Genomic DNA, 25,709 nt, shown 5'->3' with positions numbered 1-25,709 from the left:
TATTTTTTAACTCCTGAGAAAAACAGATGTCAAAATCCTCCACTATGTTAACAGCAAGTTGCCAACATGTTTGTCTGTTAGCTGGCTGTAAAAAATACAAAGATGTGAGAAAAGCTAAAATGTTTCATGAAGCTGAGGTGAAACAGAGATATGGAGATAATTTGTCACTACAGCTGACCACTTCCAGGTGACACGTAATATGTTCACATGAAGAAAGAAAAAAAAAACTACAGACAGTAATGTGTGGCATCAGAACTAGAACAAATGATTGACAACTTGAATACACATTTAACCAGTTTATGGACAATTTTGCAATCTCTCAATCAAATTATACGATGACTACATACCACAATAGTGACTACTGTATGCTCAACCTCCAGTAATGTCAGAAAACACTTCAAACAGGTTAACAATGCAACCATCAGTGGGATTGTACATGTAAAAAGAACCGTTTTAAGGGGGAGATAAAACAGAGTAAATGACAAGTGAATGGCAAATCCCGCAATTTTTAAAATGTCCAGAGAATGATGCATCAATGGGGTTTATAGATAATGTGAAATACATGAACCTAAAATCTTTAAACCATAAAAAAAGAAAAACTTGCATTGTGATTTTTGTCATGGTGTCATGCAAAAATACAACTTAAGTAAATTCCAGTATCAGTTCTCTTTTAATAGGGATTTGAAACAAATTCATTCAAGCTTATTGACATCAATATTTATAATGATCATCTGTCCGGGATGAAAAGGGTGACAGTAACCTTAAATTGAGCAGGCGTCTGTATTCCCCCGTCTGTGTTTTTTTATTTGCAACCCCTTTAAAAGTGATATCACATCCTGTGACATAAACCTCAGCTAACTGGTTCACCATCATCACAAGCACATAACTTAACATATGAGTACAACAAAAGCATTCCCACGTACATCAGCCTCATCCCTGTTGTTTTGTCTTCCAAACACTTCTACTCATCGGTATGCACAGGAGTGAACTGGACAATAGAAGAAACATCACATTAGCGATCACTTGTGCTCTAGATATATTCTCGTCACTGGGGGCAAAGGCAGACTGAAAAATGTCCCTTGAAACTTCATCCACCAACCACAAAACACAACCATCACTCCTGCAGTCCGGAGAGCAGCATCTGCTGTTTATCTCGGGGCAAACCAGGTTAAAAGCACACATTCACAACATCTGAAAAAAAGCTTCATAGCAGCTACACGGAACATTCATTCAAGATGACTTGCTTGTGTTATCTGGGGGCTGATGTGGACTGAAACTGTGTGCAGGTTTTTGAGAAAAAACAATGGAGCTCTTAAGTCTATCTTTTCCAACACATCACATTAAAATACGTGTGGAATAAATATTAGAAAACGCCGGCTTCCTGGTTAACTGACAGCAAGTTTGAGTACAAACCTTGATTATAACAAAGTGTACATATTATATATGTAAATGAATGTGCTAAATCAATTTACAGATGTATGCTTGAAATATTTATAATGCAAGTAATATAATTCTGCTTTTAGTCTTTTCACAGGTATGTTACTGTAGCGTTGCACTGGTAATACAGTTTATGCTTTTTATTTATATTACCACACAATGATTACTTGACCATAACAATATTAACTTTAGATTAATAGGAAGGAATAATACAAATAATAGGCATATTAAAAAGAAGAAAATAAACAACAACAACAAAAAAATAGAATAAATTAACAAAAAAGGCCATACCAGTAGGGATGGAGAGAAATGACTGCATGGGCAGTAAAAAAGACACATTTCCAGTTTGCTTTTAGAAAATAAGCTGCAAAAACAGAGGCACAGGCCATTAAATCCCTCTATTCACATGTAAATTGCATTCAGTAGAAAAAAGAAAAGCACCAACATGAGTGTGACAAGCAGCAACCTGTTTGACTCTCTGAATTCCGAACAAAACGTTTCAATTGCATAAAGGTCTACTGCTCAACCAAGGAAACCCAAGAACCACTGTGGCGGCCTGAGAAACGCAAAAGCAATTATCTGTATGTGCTTTTATTTATGTATTTATTTTTAATCTGTTTTTTTTTTTTTTTTTAAGCTTACCGTATAGTTAAATCATACTGGCAACAACTTCAAAACAAAGATTTGGGTTTGCAAAATGATAACCAAATTAAATTGACTCTCTTAACAGCAGCACCTTGCGAGCGGTCAAGTCGCGAAATCGACCGCCCACTGACCTGACATTCTGATGATGCCATCAGCACGAACATTGTGTCCTGTCAAACTGGCATAAGCTCTGAGCATTTCACTCAGCTCGTGACAGCAGAGAACAAAGCAGCAGATAACCAGTGCCACTGTCCTGAATGATACTTCACATGGATGAACGTGGAAATCTCATTTCAGATTGTCAGTATGAATATGCCATGAAGCTGCTATGAAACTGTGATTAGCTGTTTCAAAAATGCAATTTGATAAGTGTATGCATTTTGAAAAACAACAGTGCAGGAATTGTCTGTACACATTTGTACATTTTCTACAGACACTACAATGGAAATAAAAATTTGGATGCACTATGCTGTAGGACTTTGCCTGAGAAATCATGGTGTACTATTATTATTCGCAATTGTTTATTATGAAGGATCAGTTATTCTGTTTTGCATACAACTGTAAAAATACAGTAAAATTCAACAATCACATTGCATTTTTTACTTTTTTGTGTTTTACTTAAAAAAGCGTAATGGTATTGTACAGATATTGAACAGGACGTGACACAATAATAATAATAATCTGAATGTACACTTCAATATTGGGCAATAAACAGTCAACTATCAACAGGTACATGTAATTTTTTTTCTTTTTTTTTCCCTTTTCACATACAAAAAGGTTTGGGGAGACACAAACTCGGTAGTTCTACCATCATCAAATTAGTGCATGATTTCAATTTTTCCCTTCCTTGGATTGATACCTCTCACTCTTGGCGAGCTAACATAGAACAGACTCCAATGCAAAGCCAGAAAGAAAGAAAAAAACAAAAGAAAAGAAAGAAAACTAAGAATGTATCACTGGCAATCTTGGATTTCCATTCTTCTTGTAGCACTAATAGTCTGTTCTTGCCATTCAATGCTTGAAGGTAAATCACATTTCGCATCAGAACTTGAGCAGGTAGAGTAAGGTTACAGTCAGCAGGAGGCATATGGAGCAGCGGGGCAACACGGCAGCCCCGTTCACATCATGCATCGCCCCTGGACCTGCAGGACAAGAATGCAACACTTGATTCAGTGGAAAGGTTAGCAAGTCTTTCAGGTCAGATCAATGCTCAGACCATAGCTTTGCTTCAGTACTTAGTACAGTTAGCTGCAATTCAAAATTACCATTGCCTTGGAAACTACTGAATGGTAGAAATAAAAAAAAAGATAAATCAGTGAATAACTGCATAAATTATTTTTTCATTGCTAGTACGCAAAGAAGTAACGACTTAAAATAGTCCAGTTGAAAATAGATTTTAATCATTTAAACAAAATGCTTTCAAGCCTTTATTTTCTTACCATAAAGGATTATACTGGCATTAGTGATTCCCATGGTGTTCATGGCAACACAAGTGTAGTTCCCATAGTCTTCTTCTGAGACGTTGAAAAAGATGAGCATCGACTGTTTACCTTGATTCTCTATCTTAACCCCATTAAGTCCATTGAGGAGCCTGGAAGAAAGAAAGCAGCGACTTTCAAATGTGATGAGCAGTAAAGGAAGAAACCTGTGCCTTTCTGGAATCCTCTAAGTGGTTGGCTGCCTATTTTATCAAATCTCAAGCACATGATACTCAATATGAATGACATCTGCATGACACTTGAGACACATTTCACAACTGTGTGCTGTGAAAAGCAAACATTTTTTTTTTCAATTGAAGACCTCACTGCCTTACTAAAGTATCTGTGCATGTGCTTTTGTGCTTCGTCATCCTTCACTGAGCATCAACCTTCCTTCTGTTTCACTTCTTGCATTTCCTATTCCTCTGCTACCATTTCACTGCCTTATTCCATGTCTGTTATTGCTTGTCATTTATTTTATCGCTGTCCTCTATCTTTTTGTTCTTCAGGAGCCATTTTGTCTTTTGGGGACTGACGAGAAATGCTGTTCTCACCGTCAGGGACCATTTAACAGTGCAACATAGCCTCTGTTTATATCAGCTTACCAGCTCTGAGGCTGCTCATAAACATTGTTCTAGTCTCCAGCCATCAGTTGAAAAAGCTCCATTATACTGGAATATCATCGAAACGCTGGAGCCCCACAGCCCATTGACACAAACCAATGTGTTAAAATAATAATAGCCCTTTGGTGACCATGACTGTTTTGAAAAGACAGTTTTGAAATGCTTATGTGAAGATTTTCTTTTTTCCGGATGTAATTAAAAATTTGTATTTAGTCCATAAAGAGATAAAAAAAAGCAAGCATGAATATTAGCTCATGTCAAAAGCAGTACCTTACTTTGAACAAGGAGCTATTGTACAAGTCATTACTTAACAACACACATTATCCAGTCTGGCTTGTTTCAAGTAAACTAAATCTAATACTAAAAGCAGAATAGATGTCTTTGTAAGGCTGTAATACTGACTTCAAACATTTCAGAGCCTTGAGAAATCACAGAGCTCAGATGAAAAACTTGCCTGCGGTCTTCTTTGTACCACTCGAAATCTGCCCTCGGGACAGCAGAGGCTTCACATTGTAGGACACCTTTTTGTCCAACCGGAGTACCTGTACTCCTCGCCTTGGAAATGAAGGGTGGATCTACAAAAAAAGTAAAGGAAATTTTACAATAGCATAATACAGTGGCCACATTGCTTTACGTTTTGAGTTGCTTCATGTCATGAAATGATATGTCAAACAAACAGCAGTCCAAACAAGAAAAGCACTCAGAGAGCGCAGTACTCTGCCAAGGTAGCTCAGTTGTTGTATCATTTCTGACAGTAGAAATCTTTTAGAAAAAATGACCTTATGGTGAGCAGAGGCACGTGTTATACATGTGTACGTTATGCACGGATACCGAATCGCATGACCTAAATATGTAGCGGGTTGCGGGAACTGATGGGACTCAGAAACACCCCCACCATTTAATCAACTGTTCCTTGTAACATTTCCAATGGAAAAGTCCCAATAAGTCTGCAGCAGTCAATTTTTAGTAGGATCGCAACCTGGATCGTCAGCAGGCAGCTGACATAGTGTTCACTTGTATTCATAGTTACAGCCATGATGACGTAATTATACAGAAATCCTTAACAAATCCATGGATCCAGAATATGAGCTGCATCACTGTCAAAATCTGATCACTTAGCCCTTGTGTCATTTCTGACCTTTCCTGAAAATTTCATTCAAATCCATTACTCTGTCTTTGAGTAATGTTGCTAACAGACAGATAAATGGTGAAAAGTACGCCATTCGTGGCATCACTTAGCGGAGTGATAAGGCTCGAAATGGACTGAGGTACAGACTGGAATGGAAGGGATTGACTCTAGCCGCGACTGGTCATTATGCCCCCACAGTCAGAATGTGATAGTGGGACCCTTACAGTTAACGGTGACTTGCACTGTCCTGACATCAGGGCTTGAGATGTCGTTAGAAGCAATGCATTCATACGATCCTGACTGCTCTTTGGTGATGGCTGTCAGCTCCAGATGTTCCCCACCTGTCACAAATTTATGGGTACCTGTTGAGAAGAGAAGAAATAAAGACAAAATGCATGTGTTAATACCTTATAGAATCAGTAGATGAGCGACCGTAGCAAAACACTCGCTTCAAAACGGAGGAAGACGAGGTTGAGGAATTAGCTGATGCTCCTTCGTCAAATAAATCGGTTGTGTGGACCTATTTTGGCTTCCTATGTAAACGATGACAGTACGGTGAGAAGATTGCGGATAAAACAAAAACCGTGTGCAAAATATGCCGCTACAGTTCGCCGTATACTGCGGCGAGTGCAACAGTTCACAGTTCAGACATTTATAGGTCTAGACTGCAGCTCCTAGGACGGCTATTTGTTTTTTTTTTCATTCAAGAATGTAGTTATCCAGATAGTTACAACAACAAAACACTTTTTATTGAGATTCTATGTTTGTATTTGCAATGCAATCTAAATAAGGGGGAAAATATATATATATATTTTTTACCAAAGAGCATTTATTTTGTACTGATGGAGCATTTTTTTGTATGTCTGCATAAGGAAGAATATAAATAAAATGAGATTTTTGCATAACTTCCTACTGCTGGGGATTTTCTTTAATCTTTATTTCATATTGTGAGTATTTCATATCATGGGCCCTGTTTCGTATTTGGTATCGTTTCGTGAGTTGACCATTTCGTTACACCCCTACCATATAGCCCTGACAGATGTTCTACAGGGGCAGTTTTTGCGGTTCTTTCGAAAAAGATTGGTCTTTCGAAGAAGAAAAGCTTTGGGTATAACCCTACAACTAACACAGTTGTTATCGTGCCCCAACCAAACCAAATAAAACCAAGTGATGGCACAGGATTAAAAAAAAACAAAAAAACAGGATGACTGTAAATCCTAAATGTACAAACAGACTAAAGAGATTTAGTCAGACTTGACAATAGTTCTGGGCCTGAAGAACGCATTATGCAGTTGTTTTCAACAGGCAGAGTAGTACTCCACATCCATGCATCCATCCATCCATCCTCTATACACCGCTTAATCCTCATTAGGGTCGCAGGGGCTGGAGTCTATCCCAGCTGACTTACGGTGAAGGCAGAGGACACCCTGGACAGGTCACCAGTCTGTCACAGGGCTACAGATGCAGACAAACAATCACACTCTCATTCACACCAACGGATAATTCAGAGTCACCACTTAACCTCAGCATGTTTTTGGAGTGTGGGAGGAAGCCGGAGTGCCACGCATGCACAGAAAGAGCATGCAAACTCCATGCAGAGAGATCCCAGGCCCAGATCAGGATTCGAACGCTGTGAGGCAACAGTGCTAACCACTGAGCACTGTGCAGCCTGCATTACTAGTAAATTGATTTTGACATGGGTTAGCAGTAAATTGCTGTTTTAAACAATGCATACACATTTAGTGCCTGATAGTCGGTTCTTTAAATGAGAAATAAGGGTGATGTGGGACATTTAGTCCACAGCACCCTTGAAATAAAGGACTAGATGTAGCTGTAAAAAACATCTGGTCAGATAAAACATAAATATATAATTTGTGACTAGAGTAACAGGAGCCTGCAATATGATTTGGTAGCATATTAAATGTTGCTTTATACATTGTATCTCTCCATTAAATATTGTTTTATACACTTAACAGATGAGACAATCTTGTGACTATCCTTGTTAAAGATCTTAATTATAAAAGAAAACAAACAGACCACAGTAGCAATCTGTTCCTGAATTTGAGATCAGTTCTTTTTTTTTTCTCCAAATGTCTCCAGAAGGCAGACAGCTCAGGGCTTGCACTCATTACACAAAGAAAATAAAACTAATTGCATCAAAACAAGCCCACTTGAAGAACATCAAAAATTACCCCTGACACCAGCAATGTTAAAAGCATGTTCTTGTGACAGAGACCTTAAGCTATTGCTGTGTGGGCGGGGAAACGGATAGGAGCACTAATCCCAATCAGTAGAAATGTCAATCCAGCAGTATCTTGACATTAGCATAATATCATTATGTTTTCCAAATCCTCCACTGCAGACAGTGCTGCAGCTGGCTGGGGATTCACTGAAAAGGTTGTGGGCTAGGGATAATCAGCTTGTTGCGTATAACCAGGGGAACTGCTCGAACAGGTAATTGAACAGTTTCATCATGGATAACTCTATTATTCGACTGGTGACAAAGTGCTGCTGAGTTACGAGCTAGTACGGTGTGATTTTTTAATGATGGCCAAAGGTGATGAGAAAATTAGCATCAAAGCATAATCCAATGACTTCGTTCTCTTTCTAGTACTCTTTCTAATGCTTTCTAAGTTACATATATAGTGTTTTTTAAAAACATACTGTGCCTCGAAATCTTAAACTTCTGAGATGTTTAATTTTTGATTTGCACATCTAAGCAAATACAAATGTAGACAAAAGTATGGAACTGCAAAATATCTTGAATTTAGAATTTCTCAGGTTGAAAATATTTCTTTGGTTGGTGCACAACTGATAGGCAAACACAGATTCCTTGATTCACTCTGGCAGGCTTTCTTACATTTGTGATATTTGGGAGTGTGTTTGACCAAAGTCGAACAGATGCTTCAAACAACAATACCACACTATACTGTAGGATTTATAAAATTCCAGATTGGGTGCTAAAGCAGCTGACACAAAAATGAATTTAAAGTTTTATTTTTTCTTCTTCTCACAACTGACTGATCCAAATGCCTGTTTTAGTCATGAAACAATAGTCCCTTATTTCTCATTCGAGGCTGATTGTGTGCTGACATTCTGAAACTCAAGCGTGTGTGTGTGTGTGTGTGTGTGTGTGTGTGTGTGTGTGTGTGTGTGTGTGTGTGTGTGTGTGTGTGAAGGGCTTCATGACACCATTGTTAGAAATCAGGTCAGTATTCAAACAACAATTTGAGAACAGAGTAGAAGAACACAATCAATCCACTGTTGATTCATACTGAGAAACCTGATCGAAAAACTATGTTGGGGAAAAAAATGTAAGATGACGACTAGATATGGTTACAGTCTAATGACAGAAATCTTAGAATTTAAATTACCGGGTGAATGAATATAAAGAACTCCTAATGATCACATATTACTCTGGATGAACAAATATATATATATATATATATATATATATATATAAATCACCATTATCATCAACAACCATATCACTGCACTGTGGCGCTGGCCATAATTCCGACACAGCATCAGTGTCAGTATGGCATGACTGGATGACTAATAAGAGAGCCATTAAAATACCGGGTGGCAGCCGGCACAAATGAGCATCTAAAAGCACTCGGTGGAGCACCTCGGCAATATTAGCCATTAGCTTAAGGAGCTCTGCTGCCTCGACGCCACTCAGTGCTGCTTTTGCGGGAAGATTACTGCAGACCAATTACAAGCCGTAGAAGAGAAAAGAGCATAGGCTGCAGGAAAAGGCGTCGTACCAAGACAGAAGGCATCCTCTTAAGAACAAAAAGAACAACTGTTAAAGCAAAAAAGAAAAGGGGGGTGATTTGTAAAAAAGAAAGTTAACCTCACTCTGACAGAGGTTTGCAGAACCAGTTTCACCTTCACAGATATAAAGCCTTTTAACCTGTTTCACCTCAGGTCCCTGCAGTGGCACAATATTGCATTGGTTATTGTGATGGAATCCACTTTGATTTGAAGAAATTTAGGTTTAAAAACAGTTGTGTTTGTTTGTCACTGGTATAAGCCTTTCTTTAATCCTCTGACCAAAATTGGAAGTTTTAATCAGGGAGAACTGTTTTAAGATTCCAGTCTGGCCTGGTCATTGAATTTACTGTACTTTAAACATCTCCAATGTGTCTCTTATCAGAGCCCAAGGGTGTTTTGTTTGGCCTCAGAATTAGAGTTGTTGGTTACTATGTTTTATTGTTATAAATCCCTTAGATGCATGAGTGATTGGACTCAACACTCTTCCATAATAGGTCAAAAATTAGCTGTATAAGAATCAATGTTGTTTTTTATCATCTGGGTAAAGGAAAATAATTTGTATTGCTGTTTGTATTATATTTTGTCCACACAAGAATGATTTTATGTTTGAAAAATGTTTGTTTTTCACTTTATAAGATATATTGAACATTTTGATAATTGAAAAAAGAAGAATATTATGCAGAACAGCAAGAGAAGAATATCAACATCCATTTTCTTGACATTTTTCCACAGTTTTCCACCAGCTCTTGCTGCTCTCCGTCCCTTTAAGTTTGTGCACTGTATCACCTCTTGTATGATATTATCAGTGATGAAGAGCTTGGGGTAGGAATACAAATATTACAAGTTCTTTATAAGTATAAAAGAGAACTTAAAAATTTCAATGGAATAAAATCAAAAGGATATTTTTGAGGAATAGCTGGAATATAAAATGACAAAAACTTGTCATTATAAAGATATTGCAAGGAAATGACCTCAACGGGTCATTTTTGACCGACTCATGCATCGAAGTGTTAAAGGCAGAAATTTAGCCTTGGACTTGATACTTGATACATACTTTCCTAATAAATGCAACCTTTCAAAATCAAGAGAGCGTATGTGGTTCGTGTTTACTTTTAAGTTGAAAATTGACATTCACTGCAGACTGGAATATGGTCTCAGGCACCAAATCTGTTGCTTGCTGTACATCATAAACGTAACTTTTCTGGCATGTAAATATTGCAATGGGACAATAAAACTCAATAGAAATCATGCTGGTTAAAGCTGGACAATTTAACATAAAGCAGCATCAAGAAAGAACCAACATGTTAACAGAAATCTCCAAAACAAAATATTTTGTTGAAAATATTACATTTATTTATAAAATTAATATATTAAGACTTTAGATTGTCACTGTACAAGTAAGAGCAGGCACTCTTTAGAGCATTTTATAATGTTTGTTAACCATAATGTTATCACTCTGTCAATGAACGGCAGCGTAATGTGACGATCAGCGTGCGTTTATCTGTCTGTCTGTTAGCAACATTGCTTCAAAACAAACTGTGATTTGCTGCCACGAATTCTTTAAAGATTCCAGTCGTCAGAAATGATGTACAACTGAGAAGCCATGTATCCTAATACTGCACTTTCTGAATGCTTCTCTCATTATTAACACAATGCAAACAAAGAGCAGGATGTGTGAGAACATTAAGCTCTAAAAACGAATGATTACACTGTGATTATCCAAATCATTATTCTGATCATGTTTCAAGCTGACCAATGAAAAACTACTATGGAAACAAAATCCATAGGTTTTATTTATTTAATTAATGCAGCCGTAGTGAAGCAACCTTTATGGGACATGGCATTTTAAACTAACAAACACAACCTAGCAGAGGCTCAGCGGGCAGCAGGTCAGCTAGAGCAGGTGCAGGTGTTGATACAACTGTTGTCTCCTGAGAACACTGAGGAAATGTTAAAAGAAAACAAGAGTGCCATTACTGGAGCGATTTTACAATTTGTTAAAGTGCAGCACAACATATCCCCTGTTTAGTCGGTGCTACAAAACAACTGGATATTGTTTTTGTTTGGAATTATTGCTCTGTTTCACATCTTGCTATATTTTTAGTGGCAAGACTCTGGGGACTGCCACACACACACACACACACACACACACTTTTTGCACTGAAATTTTGTATATAAGATCACAGCAAGACTAATTCAACTAACTTTGATTGCACTGTGACGTGTTATCGAAACAAAATATTAACAAGAAACGCACTCAGATCACACAGCACTCCGCCAAGGCTGCTCAGTCATTGTATCATTTCCAGTGGCTGAAATCTTAAAATAATTTGTGGCAGAAATCACAGCAACAAAGAACGAGGCCATTTAATATTGATGTACCCACATGTATGCATATGCATGTGTTATGTATGAATAAAGAATCACACAACCTAGATATGTAGCAGGCGGTGAGAATTGATGGGGCTCAAAACCACCCCCGCAATTTAATCAACTGTTCCTTGCATTATTTCCATTAAGCCCCGATAAGTCCGCAACGGTCGATTAGTAGTAGGATTGCGATCATGTGATCGTCAGTCAGCAGCTGATGTAGTGTTCACTTGTTGCTATAGTGACGCCATGACGGTATCTATCCATGAATCCAGACTAAAACCCGCATCACTGCCAAAACCGAATCCCTTGGTCCTTGTGTCATTTCTGGCCTTCCCTGAAAATTCCATCCAAATCCGTTAGTCCGTTTTTGAGTAAAGTTGCGAACAGACAGACACACAGACAAACATACAGGCATCGTCACATAACTCCACCGCTCCTTGTAAAAATTTGCTTTGGTCAGAAATATAGCTTTGATTTGTCTGCAAAGCTGACATTCCATCAACCTCGGCTATACTTTTTGGAGTACACGTATTAGTGTCCCAACAGGCTAAACTTAATACTCATGCTACCATTGTCTCAATGAATGCATTAGCATCCTCATGTTAGCATTTAGATCAAACTGCTGCAGTGTTAAAGTTACGCCTCAACTTGTTAGATGTGATGGACCCATCAACAACTTGGACTATGCAGTGTTAGTAATGTTTCTTTTTCATTTCAAACAAATAATGACCAACACAGTTTTGGTTGAAAATGTTCATTTAACTTCTTTGATTTACATTATGATAGTGTTACCAATTTGAGTGCACACATTTTGGTTACATTTAGTCATCATAAGTTTATCAAACTGGTTTAAACTGTTAATTTATTTTGGGGTTTTAATGGTGTGAGAAATAGGTCTCTCCCCCTTTTGTGAGTTTGTAGGCTAGCATATGTGTATATATATCTCTTCTTTTGTGTCATTCGGTAGGTCAGGTTTGTTCAGTTTACACTTATGTTGATATTATTGTTTTGTTGATCTCAGTTTATTTAAAGGGTCCAGAGTTAGAATTTCTGTTGATAGTTTTTGTTGCTGATATATTTTAATCTTTTGCAATCTTGAGTATTCTATGGACAGCTTCTACTGGCAAAATAAAGCGTTAAAAGTTTGAAAGTTTCTCTTGTGTCCCTGCTTAGCTGCTTTATCCCTAGCATTAGGGAAATAACACAGTGCAGTTTATTTGGATGCTCCTACCATAACTCTGGCTTTTTGAATTCCCTACATTTCTATATTAGATTAGATTCTCCTTCCAAAATGGTCAATCCATAATTCAGTCTGACAGCACATGTGTTTGGAGCAGTTGGCATCACATCTGAAAAACACGTGCAAAAATCTTGGTAATATAGTCCTGTGTATTCTGCATTCAGGCCTGCAGTTACACAGGCACATTTTGGCTGGGCAAGCCAGAAAAGAAAAACAAAAAGCACAAGACAACAGGCTTTGCCACAGAGACATTGGCAGTGATCTGAACAAAGTGCGAGTTACACAACATTTTATTAGTCGGTATGCTAACCAGTCAAACCCAAAATTAGTATGTCTACCAGAGAAGGCCTGTCCATTAGGAAGCATAGGGAACCTGCAATTACCATTAACTTGTGTGATATTACACTAACATTGATTTTAATGTTTCTTTGAGCATGTGGTTTTAGTGGAACGCACACAAAGGTGTGACTGCAGCTGCCACTCTTCATATAAAGAGTTTGACTTTTCTGAAGATTAAAAAAAAGAAAAACTAACAAAAAAGTCCTCTTTAGTTGAGCAGTTCTTTTTTTTAAATTGAATGAAATCTTTCCTGAAAAAAGGACCCAAATCACCACATCAATAAAAAAGCATTCAATAAGAAACACGCAGTATTTCCCTTAAATACCACTTGACCTGCTTTAGTGGCGATCACATTTAAGATGTGAATGACTCACTATAAACTCTATCATTTTTCGGTAAGGGCTATTAGATTATGTGTGTGTGTCTGTGCGGCCTTTCTTTTGATAAAAGCGGGACATGAACTCACTTGAGAGCACTTGATGTGAAGCAGTGTGTCTGCACTGACAGCAGCCAGCAGGTAATTCTAGAGTTTCATGGTTTCTAAACATTGCAGAGCCCCATGGTCATTCTCTAAGCTGAGTTCTGTACTCAGCAGACGGTACTCGAAATGGTCTATGGTCCATTTGATGGCGAGACAGTCCAGCTGCCCCACTGAGCATGGTGTCTCCCTCAGGACTTGTGTCTTGCTGACACCAGCCACTGGCCTTTTCTCTTCTCCCTCACCTTGTTTAGTTGCATCTGCCATTGTCCTTACTTATTTTTTTTTTGATGACCTTCTTAGACCACCTTCACTCTCCTTTCACTGCTTCCCCTGGGAATGAAACAGTGCTACAGTATGGAGGACAGTGTAGCCACATCCTCTGGCACAGTTTGGTCTCAAAGGAGGTGAGTGGGTACAGTCAACTCTCATACAGGCCCTTCTTCCTGCACCTGCACTTGAAGCAATTTTCCCAGATTACACACTAGTTACATAATTTCTATTCTTTCCTAGAATAGCAGCAGTTAGAACATTTCTTGCACGAGATAAAGCACGAGAATAGCATTCATAGCCACAGATGTGACAGGGTAAGGAGATAAGGCTTTTCAGAATTCCATCGTACTTACAAATAAAGACAGTGAAGACCCCTGGTCAGCAACAAAAAGTCTTTATAAACAACTCAGAAATAACTTAAATGAAAATCTTTATCTCCTTGGAGATAAACACTTTTCTTGTGCACTGACAGAGTCATTTAATTGGCAGTACTGATGTGAAACAGTTGCTTGTGCTGAGACAGCGGACATGATCCGTCCAGGAGGTGGCACCTTTTTTAAAGACCATGTGGCTTAAACTGCATAGATGCATCGTGAGGCCTGCGCATTTGCTGAAATCCACATTTTCTCTTGTTGCTGTGTAGTCTCTCCTCTCTTTCTCTCATTTTCTCTGCTGAATAAATGCAATGTGACGAAAGCAATATATACACTGAGGAACATCCCCGCCCATGTCCCATGAGTCTCCAACAATTAGCACACTGCTGCAGAGCTGCTGTGATAGCACTGTCTCATGGGGTGGAGTGCATTACTGCTGTGGCCACAGTTTTCTGCTGTTTAATTGTTTTATTCAGTTGTCGCAGGTAAATTTTTCTGCAAGCCTGCAGTCTTCTGTAAGTCAAACTCGGAATCAAACTCACAGAACTGAAAGTACTTCTTTTCGTCTGTCGTATTGTACTGTGCTGTTCTAACATCTGTACACTTCAAATACTCGGATAGATGGATGGATAGATGAATAGAAATTTAATGAGACTTTCAGAGAAAAAGGGATAGATGGATGGATAGATGAATAGAAATTTAATGAGACTTTCGGAGAAAAAGGGAGAATTTGTTAAAAACCGTGAGGGCTATGATTGTACCTGTTCACCAACTGTGCTTTTTTTTTTTGGATTTTTAAACTGCACTAGCCCTGGCCTCGATCAGCTCAGACAAGTAGAGAGTAAGAATTATTCAAATTCGAGGCAACTCAAGATTTACATCAACTGTCAACATTCCGTGCTGTTACAGGAGTGCCCTTCTTAGTATCAAGGCAAGGAGTAAGAATTTGGCATTGGGGTGGTGTGTCGATGTGTACTAAATGTGACTTACACTCATGAACCAACACTATTCTGACTACTTACAGATGGAGCAAATAATGTTGATTATCTCACTACAGCACATGTCAGAGTCTAAGGTACAGATTTGACCAGCTAGTTATCATAGTCAGAGTGTTGGATGTTTGTGAAATGGGCAGGAGTAAAGACCTGAGCTACTCTGACAAGATCCAAGTCATTATGGCAAGAGAACAGGGTTGTAGAATCTCAGAAATGCAAAGGCATGTGAGGTGTAGAGATGGGCGGATCGATACCAATCTATACGTCACTTTTGGGTATCGATCTCACACCCTAAGTATTGATACTATTAAATGTATGATTTAAAACGAAAAAAAACCCGAGGAAGCTGCACATTTGAACGCGTACGCTATGAGTGTGGGCACTGACAGTGAACACCCCTGCATACGCGGTGAATGGACTCTTTCGACCAATCAGAAAACCATGTGCGGCTGCATTGCAGCAGGATTCTCCTCCCCTTCCCTTTCGAGGCTTCGCCTGCAGAGCCTGCTGCTACTAGCTTCACATGATGTGATGGGTGAGAAGCACGTGTGGCGTGAATGAAAAAATGTCCGAGAGAAAGAGGAGCGTCGTGTGGGCGTATTTTACCCCCACAGACAAAGGGTCAGCAAGATGTTCTATCTGTGATAAAACTGTGCCTCACAGCAGCAACACAAGCAATCTTTTCCATCACTTGAAGTCCGTTCATCCAGCGTCCCACGCTGAGGCCGAAAAAAACAAGCAGAGGTCAAAGCAGACACCTCTTCACCTGCATCTTTCTAACAGAGAAACTTGCTGGAAAGTTTTAACCAAGGCAGAGCTTATCCAGGTATGACCCAGGTACTTTTTGCCCACATGAAATCATAACGGAAATCATAATTTTAAAAAAATCATAACATGAAATCACAATGGTCCCATTTTCTGTTTACATTTTTCTTGCATGTCATGCACTTTGGTTAAATTATCATAATTTATTTACTTTGGTTGCACTTTTTGTTATGTATTACACTTGAAAACAAAATCTGTTTAGTTGTGACGTGTATGACTGCAAAATTTATTTGAAAGCAGTGCATTAAAGTTTTATTTGCATAAGTTATTGTGTTTTTTTTAACAGTACAACATATCTCTGAAATATTAGAAAAGTATCGAAATCGATATCGAACTTTTTGACCAAAAAATATCGATATCGTATCGAATCCAAAAAAGTGGTATCGACCCATCCCGAGTGGGGTGCTTCTGCTCAGCAACGGTGAGAGCATACTGACCAGGAAAGTCTAATCTTTGGATGATCCAACTTACAATATTCAGAACTAAAAGTAGGTAATTTGTTGAAACCAGATGCCATAGAACATCTTGGTCTGGACAGATTATTAGGGTTTATTGATACTTAAACAATACACTTTTTTTTCTTTTTCTTTTTTCAGCCAGCAGATCAGAAAGCTGTAACAAAGGAACATATGAAGCACCCCTTGTTGCACTGTCAAGAAGAGCCTCAAGAATTGTCTAAGCTGAGAGTTATTTATCAAAGCAAGGTAGACGGAATCTATATAAGTTAGGCAATGAAATGTTCACAACAAAACAGAGGAGGCACTACACTTATATCTATTTACATTAATTTGAGTCTGCTGAAGGTCTGCCTTCTCATGGCGTCTCCTTGATAATACAAAATTCACACCATCCTGTGAGATCTGGAAGGTGTATTCCTCTAAGGTTAAACATCTGGTGAGGTGCTATGGTGTCTCTGCTCTGTTGATCACAGTGTACAATGTATATAGTCTGTGATTGTAAACAGATTAAACTTGCTGTTTCTCTGTCATTAACTTAATTCTGGCTGGTTGATGCTTAGGTCACCAATGACCGAAGGTAGGCATTTGAGGATTTACAAACTAGTTTTTTTTTTTATATATCAAATTATTAATTTGGTGACAGAGTGACTGTGAGCTGTAGATATACATAGACTCAGAACATTTGTTTTGAATAAGCCATTAAAGAGTGCACTGATTACTGGCTACAAAAATTTGACCTGATCAGAAAATCAGTTCACCCATAAGACTTTATCAGTGCTGCTTCCACAACCAAATAAGTCAAACACACCTCTGCCAAGACTAGTTCGTTTGAGACTAGTGGATGCTCTAAGACAAAAGAATTAATACACAGTTCACAACATTATTTCACTGTGCTAAATATATTACTGTACAATGCCTTTTTGATGACAAGAAGTTGTTTGAGTGATCAACAGAGCCTTGTGTTGCCATTTCAAGAATGTCAAGACTCAACACACAGCAAAACGTGGCACATTAGATCGACTGAGAAACAGCACGGTGACATCCTACCACAACAGCACATAAATGGCTAAAAGGGTCATTGGTACTGAATCACTTTGTCCATGAAGTGATCTCCTTTCAGGATTCCTGCCATAAAAGCAGTAAATGTCTCATGGCTTTTGCTGTTTGGCGTTAAAAGAGAGCAGTCCTGAAGTCTGATTGCACAGAGCAGCAGTATTGTGAGCAGTTTTTTTTCTACTGTCTAAAATATAACCAAATTCATGAAACTAACCAGAAGTAATACAATCATTCAGTATAAGTCACATTTGCAAGGAAAAACCTCAAGAAATATGTATTGGTCATATTATACTCTACCTAAACAAATTTTACAGAACCATGTAATGCTTTGTACACAATGCTAAACAAATTTATCAAACCACCCAGGGTAAGGTGTTTGCCACCGCTACCCAAAATTAACAGCATTGCTGATTACTATTTTTTTTTAAAGTTTCTGTAATGGTTAATCTGCCATTATATGCAAGCTCTTTAATGAAAATCACAGCTTTAATGTTAAAATATAATTATTGTTGTTATCCTTGAATTTTCAAATGTACTGTTTTACAAAAAAGCAGACGAAAATAGTAAAGCACATTATTATTTTTTAATTGAGATGACAAACTACACTTATTTACTTGCATTGTGAACAGAAAATTTAGTTTAGTGATCGTATGTTGCTCTTGATCAATTTCTGACTTCTCAGAAAATTCCAGTGTGATGGCTCACATTTGGGTATTAAAATGTGAATTCAGTTTGAAGTTCCTCACTCCTGTTCAAAATGGGGACGTAATGGGGAACACACCGAGAAAGAGAGTTCAAATTAAAGCACTTCATGGTGCTGGATGGAGAAATAGGTCAAGACATAAAGTGTTCTCACAGTGTGGTCAAGTATGCCCTAGACTTGATTGCAGATGTTGTTACTTACAAAATGCACCAAGGAAGAGACTGAGAACAACCAAAATCACAGCAATGGAGGAAAAAGCAGTTAGAGGACTATTCCTAAAGACTGCACACCTCAGTGCTCTCCACAACTGAGGATGGAATCTTGTACTGACAGAATGGGACTTGTTAATCATATATCAGTTGTGTATACAGATGATCCATGGATTTTTATCTATCAAAAGAGACATTCTTAGTCTCCCCAAAAAACAACTTGATGCTAAACCAAAGTACACAAAGCCATTAGGACCTTTTTGTACAGTCCATCCAAAGGTGTCTGAATGGGGCTGGAAATAAAGATTTATTGTTTTTGGTTCTATAAAATCTTTACTGGGTACACACATCTCACAGCTTAGTCACACTGGATCATTTTCTCACAGTCTTGACCAGAGGCTCTGCAATTTTGGTTCCTGTCAAGTAGCAAGAAGATAAACCAGACAGTATTCAAAATATCCTAAAGCTGAATGCATGGTAGGGCTGTAGGCATGTAGCAGTTTTTCAGTGAGTTTTGATCCTTGGTGGGACACTTAATGTGCTGTTCAAAGCTCAAAGCACAATAGTTCCTCCGCAAAAATGAACAAAAGCAATGGTCCATTGGTCATAAAATATCTGGAACTGCTTGATCCAAACTACAAGATAAACATTGTGTTTGCAGCAGCTGGGTGTAAAGTGATACAGCAGGAAACACTAGCATATTTGCCCTATCAGCAGTGTTCACCGCTGCACATCTAACTTGAAATATCCTAAAATTTCAGACAGAACTTCTACCTGAGCATGGATGTTTTGGAAGTAAAATCTTCCCAGAACTTCATTTAGACCATGGTTGGTCAAGTGGAAATACAGCCAGGGCACCTGAGTTGTCTAAATGGTTGCTGCTCCCTGGGGAAAATTTCTGTTCCTGGAACAATCCTAATAAGAATGGAAGCTTCACGTTTGGAAATTATCTAGTCAACCAGGTGTTAACATCTCATTAACACATGCCTGAGGTGGGATGTAAACACCGACCAGAAAAAGGGAAGTGGAAATTGTTTCTAAGAAAAATATGCATGCTCTCCTGAACACTGTCAGCACAACACAGACACAATTAGTGTAAATCAAACTCCACACTACAGAGTTGGACACTTTCTGGAACTAAATCACCAAACCCAGTTTCAGTCAGATGGAGGGCAGAAGATCCTGATAAGACCGTCTTTGATCTGTTAAGAAGCAGCAGTCCATCCATTTTGTTGGCTGGAGGGTTGAAATTTGCCAAACGTATTACCCGGAGCAGAGCTTAAACTATGTTTTCCAGACTTTCCCAATAAGTACTTTCTGGCTGCGTAAAAATCAAAGTTGTGGACTGAATTGTCAAATGTTTAACAGTTTCGATCTGGTGCATGTGATCGAAAAGGGAAAGATGAAAACTGATCAATAAAATATGACAGAAAATGAATCAAGGCTGCTACCCATTGTGCCAATTTAAAAAACAAACATCATTTACTTGACGTTTTACAAGAAAAAATGAAAGTTTACGCAGAAAGTTTATGCAGTAGTACTGCTTTACCCAATATACGTGATATTGCTGGAGCTGCAAGATAGCAAGTCATTACAGATCTTGTACATTCAAGGGCATACTGTCTTAAAATGGTGTGATCTACATTCACATCCATCATAATTAGCAGACTGAAATGTATAAGTGCAAGTATTAACCACACTCTGTACCAGCTCGCGTAGCTCCCACTGGGCAAACTAATAGTCAGCAAAGTTGTCACCTTTCCACCTGAACAATGTGCACTGCAATATATTATGCAAAGGCTGTTTTGTCAGCTTAAAAGATGAAGAAGATATTGGCCTTCTGTTCCCGCCAGCCATTTAATTCCTGTATGACTTGTGCCATATGCCCTTTAAAGCTCGAGTGGTCGTTTAGCATGCACCCTAAATATTAACCACCATGGCTTCACCCAGTTGCCATCTGTCTGCATGGAAAGGGACCGACTCAGTTTCACCTGACTTTGGAAACTAAAAGTTATGTGACAGATAGTTGTTATTAAAACACCTTTCAATGTCAGCAAGATTCATAAATGCAAACAGCATTGAATCTTTACTCACTGCTTGCCAGGAGGCCAACGGACATAAACAGATGTAAATTAGTTCAGAATATGTGGTAAATTATATTTTAAATTGGGCTTTATCCTTTAATAGACCAAATGATTTTACATGGACAAATAATAATGAAAGCCCTTGCAGTGAAACACCAGTAAATATATATTGTAATATTTATTATGATATCAATTTCAATAAGTAAATCAAGACAAAAAATTAAAAAAAGAACCACAAAGAAGCGACTTCCGTAATCGTACAGTTGTTGATTCAACTGTATGGCCATTTTCATGTTAGTGGCACTGTCGAATAGCATTAATTACTCCACTAAGGAATGTGACAGAGTTATGTGATGAATGCTGTCCGTCTGTCTTTTCACAAAATTACTCAAAAACAGACCAACAGATTTGGATGAAATTTTCAGGGAAGGTCAGAAATGACACAAGGACCACCTCATTAGATTACAGTAGTGATGCAGCTTATAGTCTGGATCCACGGACAATATCACTGTAACTATACCAACAACTGAACACTACGTCAGTTGCCTACTGACAATCAAATGATTGTGCTCCTACTAGAAATCCACCACTGAATAAAATGACTGAGGAGCCTTGGACTACTGTGCTTTCTGAATGCTGTTCTTGTTGCATTATACAGAGAGATGTTATGGTATTATTGAGCTGTACTGGGCAGACAAAATACCCAAGGCTAATGGTTATTAGGTCACTGAATGTAGATTTAATGACAAAAACAACAACAAAAACTTTGGTACTGAAAATACTCCACAGTCCAGAGTTGTCTCTTCCTATTGGATCAATAAAGTTGTTGGCTTTCCTACCATCCCAGTAGCTCATTTCATTCTGTTATGTTCAATTATGCTGCTGCAGAATTCGTTGGATTCTCACTGTGCACGTGGTAACATCCTCTGTAAAAGATAAATACTGGAAATGTTCACTCAAATCCTGGGCCTGTTATACATTCTCATCTGTCATTTATTGCCTTCTGTGATTGCAAATCCTTCATTTTTTTTTATGTGTAAACACCTGCAGTCTTAAATTCTATGCATTTTGATAGTTAAAACACTGGTGCATACTACTAATTCTGATGTTTAACTCTCTTTGAATCCTGGCTGCAGAAAAGCATCTCTGATCATGACATCTTGATACCAGGCTACAACCGATTTCCACTGGACACAGCCACTAGGGGAGGCGGTATAGCAATGTATTCTAAACACCATCTACAAAGTACTGTTTCTCTATCAAAGTCAGTCCCCAAGCAATTTGAGTTACTGATGTTCAAGCTTAAACTTTCAACAAATTTCTCTCTCACTGCTACAGAACACCCTCTGCCCCAACCTCTGCATAAATAGCTCTTAGTGAATTCCTGGTAGCATACATCTCCTCTGAATGCGTTCTTCTTGGTGATTTAAACTGGGATATGATCAACCCACCAGAAACTGTTTTGCCGCAATTTGATGGTCTAAATCTCTCTCAAATTATTTCCGAACCCACCAGACTCAACCCCAAGTCTCCCTTATCCTCCATGTTGATCAACCTCATTCTCACTAACACCCCATCCAACTCCCAAGCTAGAGTCTTCAGCCATATGAGCGATCACTAAGTCATTGCATGCATACACTCTGACTGCTTAGTTAAATGGCTGCCAATGATTGTGACCAAGAGCTCTCTGAAGAACCTTGACATGCAGGCCTTTCTTCAAGACATTGCGGCAGTGACTTGGGACAGAATCAATTCCTTCCCCTCCCATGATGATGCCTGGTCTCGTTTCAAGAAAACACTTAGTCTGGTCATTGGCAAACTGGCTTTTTAAAAAAGATTTAGGATCCAGAATCCCAACAGCCCCTGGTTCTCCCATGGCGACTGAAAACCAGAGAGTGGTCTATAAGTGAACAAGCAATTATGAAGCTGAGAAAAGACAGACAATTAGACAAACATAGCCAGTAAAACCATTTTGGAATGTCTTGAAGAAGAAAGAAAGCACTGGTGTATTAAGGAACAGACGTGGAATGGGTAGACTGAGGAAAACAGCAGCCATCGATGACAGAAACATTGTGAGAGCTGTAAAGAAAGACCCTAAAACAATTGTTAGTGACATCCGCAACAACCTCCAGAGAGCAGGAGTGAAGGTATCACAATCTACTGTTCACATAAGACTTCATAAACAAAAGTACAGAGGCTACACCAGAAGATGCAAACCACTCATTAGCAAGAAGAATAGGAAGGCCATCCTGGAATTTGCAAAAAGTACAGAGATGAGCCTCAAAAATTCTGGGACAAAGTTTTATGGACTGATGAGACAAAGATGAACCTTCACCAAAATGATGGAAAGGCTAAAGTTTGGAGAAAGCAAGGATCTGCTCATGATCCCAAACATACAAGCTCATCCGTGAAACACAGTGGAGATAATGTCATGGCTTGGGTTTGCATGACTTCTTCACTGGGATGGGCTCATTAATCTTCATTGATGATTAAACACATGACAGCAGCAGCAAAATGAACTCAGAACTCTACAGCAACATTGTATCTGCCATTACAGTCAAACTGATTCGGAGATCCTTCATGGCCCAGCAACACAAAACACACTACCAAAAAACAAAGGAGTTCATTGGGGCAAGAAGTGGAAGGTTTTAGACTGGCCAAGTCAATGTCCAGAATTAAACCCTGTAGAGTGGCAAAGGATTTGCAACTAAAGATTACATCTTACTCACTTTAATCTATTTTAAGTCTACCTATTCAAATACTTTTGCTCACCAAAAATTTGGTGTTCCGTTGCGAATAATGCTATCTTCTAAAGTTGTGTATCAGATCCAGATGTAAATACCTGGAAATATAAGCTGAAATGTTGATCTCTTGTCTCATATTCATCGTTGGATGTCAAACCCAAATGTTTTCAGTCTATAGCAAAAATAACAGAACTGGCCCTCACTGTTTATCTACGTTTGGAGGGTAGTGTACATGCAAACATGTAAACTCACTCTCTTTTATTCCATATATACTTCTTCAGTCGCTCTCTCACTCTCATACACATACATACACACTGCTCCTCCATTCTACTGTAGTTGTAGTCTGTTGTAGTATTTCTGTTCTATGCTTAGTTTGTATATATGTTTTATGCGTTCTGATGTATTTATTCCTACTGGGGCCTCTTGAACAGGCCATGTTTGTAAATGAGAACTCCTTCTCAAACATTTTACCTGGTTAAATATAGGTCAAATAAATAAAAGGAAAAAATGTAAATTATCAGTTCAGAAACCAAGTGGCACCAACAATAGGAAGTGTCATCACTGCTGGCTCAAGATAGTCAAGTACAAAAGGAAGAGCATAATAAAAGCTGGAGCTGTGGGTGTGTGTAAGAGTGTTGCTACAACATAACATGACACCTGAACTCTTGTCTCAGTGTTTAGATGGGTTTCTATACTGCTGACCCCATCTGGTGTTTTGTTTTAGTCTTAGATGGAGCTACTGTGGCCTCACCTGGCCATCCCAGCTCTCAGTGAGTAAAATGGTGGCTGAATGTGGCTACAAATCCATAGCACTTGACCACAGGGTGCACTCTCTCTCTCAGCACCTCGGTGGGCTCCAGCTGCTCTCCCTGCTGTGTCTCCATCCACCATGTTCTCTCACTGCAGCATAAACTGGTCAAAGTAAACAGGCCCCTGAGTTCTGCACTAAACCTTTGTCCCCCCCCCCCCCCCCCCCCCCCCCCCCCCCCAACATTGTGCATGTTCTTCATCAGCCTATGATTGTGTCCTAAAGGTAACCAAGCAAACTTAAGGAAGTAGTTTTGCACCACTGACAACAACTGAAAACAAGTAAAAACAGCAATTGAAAATGAAACAAAAGATCAAAACTAATACATAATAATACTATGGACCAACACAAGTATTCGACATTTTAAATGTTTCCATATTGTCAGAAAAACTGTCAGTATGATCAGTGACTCAATCCACCCCTTATAATAAATTGGACTGGATTAGAAACTGGGAGGCTCTGTACAAGAACAACCTTTTATTTATTTATTTATTTGTTCTATCAGGAGACTGAGATGTTTTAACGCCTGCAGAGCCATGCAGCAGATATTTTATCACTCAGTGGTGGCCAGTATCATTTCCAGTGTAGTGTAGTGTACAGGAGCAGCAGGGTGAAGGGAGCTGATGTTAACAGATTCAACAAGCTCATCAGGAAAGCTTGTTGTATCTTGGGAATGGAGCTGAAGTCTTTAGGGAAGGTGTCAGAAAGGAGAATGCTGAAGAAACTACTCTACTACTGTTGACAGTGATTTTCATTTTCATACACATACACTACCATTCAAAAGTTTGTTGTCACCCAGACAATTTCATGTTTTCCATGAAAACACACATTTTTATTCATGTGCTAACATGATTGCACAAGGGTTTTTAAATCATCAATTAGTCTTTCAACACCATTAGCTAACATGATGTAATATTAGAACACAGGAGTGATGGTTGCTGGAAATGTTCCTCTGTACCTCTTAAAAATCAGCCATTTACAGTTAGAATAGTCATTTACCACATTAACAATGTCTAGACTGCATTTCTGATTAATTTAATTATATCTTCATTGAAAAAAAATGCTTTTCTTTTAAAAATAAGGACATTTCTAAGTGACCCCAAACTTTTGAACGGTAGTGTATGTATGTTCCCTATCGGGAACAGCTTGTATGCAGCGAGAGAGAGAGAGAGAGAGAGAGAGAGAGAGAGAGAGAGAGAGAGAGAGAGAGAGAGAGAGAGAGAGAGAGAGAGAGAGAGAGAGAGAGAGAGAGAGAGAGAGAGAGAGAGAGAGAGAGAGAGAGAGAGAGAGAGAGAGAGAGAGAGAGAGACACTGACATTTTGACAGAGGTCTGCTGTGATCAATGGCTTGCAGTCAGAACTCACATTTTCAAGACAAGCCTTCCTCTTTTCAAATAACATTTCTAGGGTACAAAATGTACACTTACTCTCTGATTGCTCTTGTAAAAGCTGTAGGTGGCCACATGTTTCCTTCAAGTTCAGGTCCTGTACCAGGGGCCTTGGCAGCCTGAGGCTTCTGCATAGTATCTTAGCTGCCTCCACTCTTCTTGACAGAAATTACAAATGTTGTTCCTTGAATCAGATGAAACCACTCTCCCAGTTTGGCTTTCACAACCCTGAGTTGTCCGATCAACACATTGTAGCCTTTACTCTCCACATCTT

The 25,709-nt window shown here is 38.7% G+C and overlaps 1 protein-coding gene across 2 annotated transcripts in view; it reads right to left on the bottom strand.

Moving 5' to 3' along the window:
- Nucleotides 1-283: 283 nt before the first annotated feature.
- opcml (opioid binding protein/cell adhesion molecule-like) overlaps nt 284-25,709 on the bottom strand; it is a 422,175-nt gene continuing 396,749 nt past the window's right edge. For both annotated transcript variants that reach the window (XM_051937548.1, XM_022196415.2), the window contains 4 exons: nt 5,537-5,674; nt 4,638-4,758; nt 3,522-3,673; nt 284-3,224 (listed from right to left, as the gene is read on the bottom strand). In XM_051937548.1, the coding sequence (XP_051793508.1) occupies nt 3,124-3,224; nt 3,522-3,673; nt 4,638-4,758; nt 5,537-5,674 (512 nt within the window). In that variant the 3' untranslated portion in view covers nt 284-3,123. The remainder of the gene's footprint in view (nt 3,225-3,521; nt 3,674-4,637; nt 4,759-5,536; nt 5,675-25,709) is intronic.

This window comes from Acanthochromis polyacanthus, chromosome 17 (genome assembly GCF_021347895.1).
Source record: "Acanthochromis polyacanthus isolate Apoly-LR-REF ecotype Palm Island chromosome 17, KAUST_Apoly_ChrSc, whole genome shotgun sequence".
Lineage (NCBI taxonomy): Eukaryota > Metazoa > Chordata > Actinopteri > Pomacentridae > Acanthochromis > Acanthochromis polyacanthus.
This window is presented reverse-complemented; position numbering and strand designations above follow the sequence as displayed.